The following is a 7,341-nucleotide window of genomic DNA, read 5'->3' as shown; positions in this document are numbered from 1 at the left end:
AATCTGTCGCAAATTCCAAAAATAAATAACATAAATTTAAAAATAAATAAAATTAATATTTATGACAGAAATTTCTGTCGCAAATCCGCAATTTTAAAATTTCTGTCGCAAATAATATTTGGTTCTGCGACGACAATGTTTCCGTCGTATTCCGTCGCAAATTTGCGACGGATTTTGCGACTAATTGCAACGGAATAAAAATTTTCGTATGCCGTCGCAAATTCGTCGAATTTTGTCGTAATTTCTTTGCGACGGAAAAATTCCGTCGTAAATTCCGTCGTTATATTAAGATTTTCTTGTAGTGCGACCCGACTCGAAAAATTTTAGGCTCGAATTGAATCCGTCTGTGATTCGTCTGTGATTCGTCAATTATCACCCCTATAATATTGTATAAGTTGACGTATTTTTAAATGTAAACTAAAAGCTTATTAAGTTAGATATTTAATATTTTTAAATTTATAAATTTTTATTACGAATTAAAAAAAAAATAGTTTTTGAATAATTTAGATAATTTATAATTTTTAAGGGAACATTGACAAAATAAATGTGAACTTTTTAAATTTGGTAAATAAAAATATGAATTTCCAAATAAATAAAAGATACAAACTTTACAATTTTTTATAAATCAAAACAAATCCTAATATCATTATAAATTTAACATAAATATAGTTCTCACATGGAGGTCATAAATAATTTCAAACTTATTTAATAAAAAAATGTTTTAAATTTTAAAATTAATTAAATGTATTTTTAAAAATATATAATAAAAATGAAAATTTATAATATATATGCATATATACAATATATATATATACATATATATATGTATATATATTTTAATTTTTATCTTTTTATCTTTTATTTTTAATATATTTATACTTAATTTTTTAATTATTTGTGATTTTCACGTGACAATTTTAACATACTTGACAATGACGTGAATATAATTTATTTCAAATTTCTATAGGCGTGAGGGTTTGTAAAAAAATGTAGAGTTTGTATACTTTTTACAAAATTGAAAATTCATATATTTATTTACCAAAATTAAAAAGTTTAGATAATTAAACATATTTTTTTATTAAAACTTATAGTTTATATTTTTATAATAAATTTAAAATGAAAGATTGATTTTGGAATGATATATAAGGTTGATGGTTTTTTTTCTAAAAATGTTATAATTGATAAATTTATATTATATTTAAAATTATAATTTTTTGTGTAAGTAAAATAGTTTATGGTTTTTTGTTTTTATCCGGAAAAAAACATCAACTGGAGAACATGTGTATGTATATTGTGTTGAATTCTTTATTGTGTATAACGGAACAACAGTGATTAATCAATCACGTATTGTCTTAAGAACATGAACTGACACTGTGAATTAAAAACTAAGAAAATATTATAGAAAATCAAATGCTTATAGCTAAAATATACATGGAAAAAAAAAACACTTCAATCTAATTCCCGTCTTAGGTCAGAAACTGATCTTCAAATCCTTCGTCCTCAAAGGCCATAATATGCCCCCGATCATTCCGGACCGTCAGATTAACGGAGCCATGATTCTCCGTCGTCAGATTCCTCCACGTTGGTCTGTACTCCGACATATTGGCAACGGTCGAATTCACACCCACCGGAGCATTCTCCACCGTCCGGTCACCCATCTGCCGGATTCTCGCCGCCACGTTCTCTCTCAACTCACCCATCGCCGCCACATACTCCTCAAGCTCCGCCTCAGGTATGCTCTCCACAGGGCGGCACCACCATGGCTCCTCCGTCGACACTTCAGCATCTCCGGAGCCGGAATATTCCCCGATCTTAACCGGATCACCGTTGAGATATTTATCGAGCAAGGCGTCGACGTCGGAGCTACCGAACGTGTAGATTCTGCCGCAGCGGGAGAAAGTGAGGATAGCGATCTGGGCGCCGCAGAGGACGTTGAGCTCGGCGGCTTTCTTGAAGAGGCCACGACGCCGTTTTGAGAAAGTGACTTGTCTCTTGCTCTCCTGTTTGATCTCCTTTATCTCTATCTTCTGCCTTCCTCGTGTCGTTTTAGGGTTTGGCCGTTGCTCGTTCAACGTCAAGTTAGGGTTTTGAGTCTGTGCCTCTTCCATTCTGAAAAAAGTTACGTGGAGATATTGTTAGCGTAACGAGTTTCGGATATTTATAGGGTTTATTATTTATTTTTTCGGACACTGTGATTTTATGGAAGAATGACTATTTGATAATTAACTTAATTATGGGAATTCCATGTAGTAAAAAGTAAATACCATGATATTGAGTATATACTTACGTCCCGGTTTTTTTTATGGAAATTATGAGAATATTACAATATCAAAGCCTGCTTTCTTTCTTTCCATGTTTCGGGACGTCCAATTGCCATTAAAGCCCTGAATTTATGAATTACAAAATTTTCGTTTCGTATATTTATTTATTTGGGTTACTTTGATACATATTCGTTTACAGTGTAGATTTTATGTATATTTTTGGCGTGCATGATTTCCCTCGCGTGGACGCGTACTCATTTTTCTTGTTCAGAAATTAACAAACAGACGTGAACTATATTCCCCAACACCGTATTTTCGCAAGTTTACTTTAAGATAACCTAAAAACACGGCGAAATATTTACCGAAACACAAAAATTATTAGATGATGGAAAAGAAAATTGTGTGAGGATGGATGAATTATAAGCTCCTTGGGTCAATAATATAAGTTTTTTTGTAAAAGAAAAAAAGGAAAAAGGGAACGAATGCCATCAATGTATACGAATATGTGGCCTCGTAAACATTAGATCCATGTATTATATGCACTATATTATATTTGAATCTTATGGCCGCTTGTATATTGATAGTCTCTAAAAAATCACTACAAAATATGGACTATATTATGTTTGAATCTTGATAATAATTGGTGAATATTCTAAGTTTATTTTAAAATTTTATATTTCTTATTCTTCTCCTAGATATTCTAGAGCTTTCACTAGTGGGTCGGGACCTAGGTTTGGGTGCTTGATATACGTGGGCCTACAGTAGGCCTTCGTCGGTCCATCTCTTCGTTTGGTTCATTCTTCTGTGCGGATAAATAAGAGCTCGACCTCATATTCACCTGCCCAGAGCCTACTCACAAATACAAATAAAAAGGAAAATGCATAAATTAAGTGTTTTAAAGGAACAAAACATCAGACAAAACATTTTAGCTATGACAAATTGTTTTTTTTTTGTGAACATTTGGGAACCCGCCCTTGGTCCTTCTGACCGAACCCCGCAATGCCTCACAACCCAAAGGTCAGACGAACGACACAATATCGCGGATAGTAAACCCACACAATAGCCGATAAACCACGTGGAGGAGCCAAAGCTGACCAAACTCAGACAACCTGAGGTTTCGAACTCGAAAGGCGCAATGCGATGTTTCTAAAAAATTGAACGACATATTTAATTGAAACATCACATTTTTGCAGAATCTATTTTCCGAAGATGGGAATAGATAAGTTTTTTTACAAGTAGTGGGAACATTTTGTTCAAAAAGAAGAGGGGACAAAGAAAGATTCTGAAAATGAAGATAAAACCGAACAAATCTGGAATCTTCCCACTGTCTTATCTGTAACAGCTTCAGGAAGAGAAAACAACTGCAGAAACATACAAGACACCACCACCATTTGGAATTTATTCAGGTTGGCAATTTCCATAGTGGGAATATTTACTCAAAGAACCAATAGCATATCCAAATAGAAAAATTATCAAGCTCCCACTGTAAATACATAAGCTCGTTCTACTTCAAACCATAACACCAAAAAAAAATGTCCATTTATGAAAATCTCTATGAGGCTCTTGGCATCAACAACCCCCCGAAGCAGAACCAGCGCCGTGGGATCTATGAGGACCTCTACAAGGTTCTTAGCAGGCGTGACGACGAGGCACACAAGGCTCACGGCCAGGGTTCGTCAATAGCGAACCACAACAGCCACGAGGCCCACAAGTCTCACAGCCAGGGCTCATCCATAGGGAACCATAACAGCGACGAGGCCCACAAGCCTCACGCCCTAGGGACGTTCCCCGGGCGTAACAGCAGCCGTGATGCACACAAGGCTCATCGCCTCGGGAACCAGAACAGTTATGGGTCAAGCAAGCCTAACTACCATGCGAATGATGAGAAGCAGCTCAGTAGTAGAATTGTGGAGTACAAGACGGTGATCCAGTACGACAGCAGTAGTGAAAGTGAAAGTGACAGTGACAGTGACAACGGCAGCAGCAACAGTGAATTTCCACGGAAAATTGAATGGACAACCACTTATTCTATGTACTAAGTAACCTCTTCCTTTTCCACGCTTTGCAGAGCTAAAAAGGATGAGGAAGAAATCAAACCCATGCGATGCTTTAAGGCGACCGTGTGTATTTATTGCATAATAACTATACTACTAAATAAAAGCCACCTCAGGTGGTCTATTGTCCTCTGTAACCTCGCTACTGCGAATCTATCGTGTCAATATACTATCTATCACAGCTTTATGGATGGCAAGCACAGTAGAATGTTTATTTCAACCTGCAAGACCATTCAGAAAAGCCAACCAAACAAGATTCGACAAGAATACGTCAAAGAAACAAAACAACATGCAGCTATTAGCTAAATACAGAAACCATTACCCTTAGTATTATGTCCCTAATCTGGTGAAAGATGTCGCCTCACCTTCCAGAGAAAGTCGACCAGATTTTCAGACTTTGGAGGACCCTTTACTTTTAGCTTATCCTTCAATTTGCAGAAAATCAAAAGAAACTAAAAGGTCAAACAATCTCCTAACAACAAGTTCAGTCCAAAGTCATACGAAGAAAAAAAATCTCTAAACACGAGCAAGCCGAGAGAACGCACTTGGTCATCCAGTCGGAAGAAGAGGGAACACCGGCACCATGAGCGAAGACGACCGCCGGCGATTATTTCTCCGGAGAAGATGACTTGTCGGAATCATCTGAACCAATTTTGTCTGTTCTTAGAAGGACGTGAAGAATTAATCCATCAGCGAGGTTTTTGAAGCCTCCTTGGAAATGAAGAGATGGAAGTTTTGGAAACCCTAGGAAAGGGGGGAAACGAATTGATTTTGGCGCCACAAATTTCCAGAGACATCGTTCTTTGGGTTTTCATGGGCTCTTATACTTTTTAGATGCAGAACGTGTATCGTACAAATCAAACGGAGATATTCCAGCCGAAAAAAACAATTATTCTACTGCCAAAAAAGTTTAAAATAAAAAAGATTAAAATAAAAAATAGATCTATTCAGAAACTTTTCCTTTAAATAAAAAAAATTAAAAAAAATAGATTTTTAAATACGCGGCAGATATCTAGCACGAGGTTTTAATGCATGCGCATATGTTTCCTATGTTGGAAATATTTGAATCAATAATTATCCTGAAAATACTTTTAAAATAGATCTATACAGAAAAAATAAAAATAAAAAACATAGATTTTTTAATACACGGCAGATATCTAGTACGAGGTTTTAATGCGTGCGCATATATTTCCTATATTGGAAATATTTTGAATCAATAATTTTCCTGGAAATAAATACTGTGCATATAATAAAGTAATAATTAGGTCGAAAACAAAATATCTAGGCCCTCATACCATTAAGAGCCAATGAAAAACTGCCACATGGTTGGTTTACGCACCACTTTAGCGGCGTCATTCGAGGTCAATTAATGACCATTACAACCTTTTATAAACCGGCTAAAAACACCAAATCCCTGATATGTTCTCTTCTAATCTTTTTCCGCAATACAATGGCCAAACTCCCCATCACCGTCTTTCTCTTTGTATTGGCTTTCCCCGTCGCCTTTAGCAGGCCGGAAAATGATGTCATCGTCGCCGACCAAGTCGCTGCGGCGGAACCCGATCCACCCCGTTCGGACCCCGGATCCGGTTCGTTGGCCTCCGACGAGACCAACGTGCCGGTGAATTTCATCAATTTCCATCCGATCAACCGTCACTTTCCCCGGCGTCCTTTGATGGCGACCAAACGTTTGAACCGTTGGCGTCACAAGCAGGACCCAGGCTTCGAGATCCGTTACGGCCGGGACATGGTCATGCCCGGCGGCAGAGACGCCGATCGGTGGCCACTCGGCGTGGTCCGACAGATTCCGGCGACACACGACAGCTACGACGAAGATCGAGTCAAAGATGTCGAAAAGGACCAAATAGATATGCTTTACGGACAAGGCACTGTGACGAGCGTGGAGACTGGAGATTTTCCCGAGAAAATTTGGGAGGAGGAGAAGGTGGACGAGAACAACATGAAAATGGACGACTGCGGGGAGGTTCTGATGGCACGGAGCCGAATCTATCCGGAGGAGAAGGTCAGGATAAAGAAGATCAAGATGATGAAGCTTCGTCACAATGGCAAGAAGTATGATGACAAAGAGTACAAGGGTCTGTTCATGAACAAGGTTCGCAAGTTTCTGACAGATCTTGTCTGAATGAATATATAAACTTGAGTTTGTTCTTAGTATTTAAGATAGCGTCTCTCTTGTGAGGATGTATGTAAATAAGCTTTGCATCTAGAAAGCATTCTTATGCTACGTGTGTTACGAATGTATGCCACCGTGTAAATAGCATAAACAAATTTTAAATTATGATGATTATTATATCAATCGGTATGGAGTATATTCCGAATTCCATCACAATGGTATTCAATATGAAATCAATTTCCGGAAGCCATGTGGATTTGTGAAGAAAGATTACATCAAATTCAGATAAATGTAACTTACGCACCTCAGTCTGCGAAGACGAGGCCATTATATCTGGTCTCCGCAGGAACCGCCTTGAGTCGTAGCCACGAGCTCGGCACACGGCAAAGGGCTGACCTTGACGGCAGCTCCCGTGACATCAGAGCATTTCCACGGCGGAGAAGCCTTCGGATCTGTGAGTGTAACATTAGAAAGGCACACATTAGTGAATGGGGAATCTCTCAAGCCTTGAACCAAACCGGCGTGCTGAACCTTAACGCCCTTGACGTTCTTGATCATGATGTCTCTCACGATGGGAAGAGCTTTCGGGTTAAACTTATCATCCGGGTGGTCTCCAGTGGCGCCAGAGATCCTAATCCCAGTCCTGACGTTTTCCATGTAAAGGCCGGAGATTCTGATGTTCTGAACAGTTCCGCCTCTGCCAATGTTTGTCTTGATATGGACACCGAACCCGGAGTTGTAGAGAGTGATGTCTTCGGCCGTGACATTATGGATACTGCCAGAACTCTCGCTTCCGATGGCTATTCCGGCATATGGAGAAGATCCAGTGATGCGGCGGATGGTTATGTCATGGCTTGGACGGTTGTATGCAATTCCGTATTCATCCCAACCG

The 7,341-nt window shown here is 38.4% G+C and overlaps 3 protein-coding genes across 3 annotated transcripts; 1 reads left to right on the top strand and 2 right to left on the bottom strand.

The window, feature by feature from the left end:
* Window positions 1–1,396: 1,396 nt before the first annotated feature.
* LOC104804945 (agamous-like MADS-box protein AGL29) lies at window positions 1,397–2,108 on the bottom strand. Its single transcript, XM_010529333.1, has one exon. The coding sequence runs from the start codon at window positions 2,106–2,108 to the stop codon at window positions 1,467–1,469; it is 642 nt and encodes a 213-aa protein (XP_010527635.1). The 3' UTR covers window positions 1,397–1,466.
* Window positions 2,109–5,731: 3,623 nt separating this feature from the next.
* LOC104804942 lies at window positions 5,732–6,623 on the top strand. The gene has a single exon (XM_010529330.2). It carries the CDS (start codon window positions 5,766–5,768, stop codon window positions 6,456–6,458), a length of 693 nt encoding a protein of 230 aa, XP_010527632.1. The 5' UTR covers window positions 5,732–5,765; the 3' UTR covers window positions 6,459–6,623.
* Window positions 6,603–7,337, bottom strand: LOC104804944 (probable polygalacturonase; the record flags this gene model as incomplete). Its single annotated transcript, XM_010529331.1, has 1 exon — window positions 6,603–7,337. A coding segment is annotated over one exon (561 nt), but the record flags the coding sequence as incomplete, so codon positions are not given.
* Between the last annotated feature and the right edge of the window lie 4 nt (window positions 7,338–7,341).

This window comes from Tarenaya hassleriana, unplaced genomic scaffold, assembly GCF_000463585.1.
Source record: "Tarenaya hassleriana unplaced genomic scaffold, ASM46358v1 Cleome1017, whole genome shotgun sequence".
Taxonomy (NCBI): domain Eukaryota; kingdom Viridiplantae; phylum Streptophyta; class Magnoliopsida; order Brassicales; family Cleomaceae; genus Tarenaya; species Tarenaya hassleriana.
Note: the sequence above shows the minus strand (reverse complement) of the source record. Positions and strands in the feature narration are given on the sequence as shown.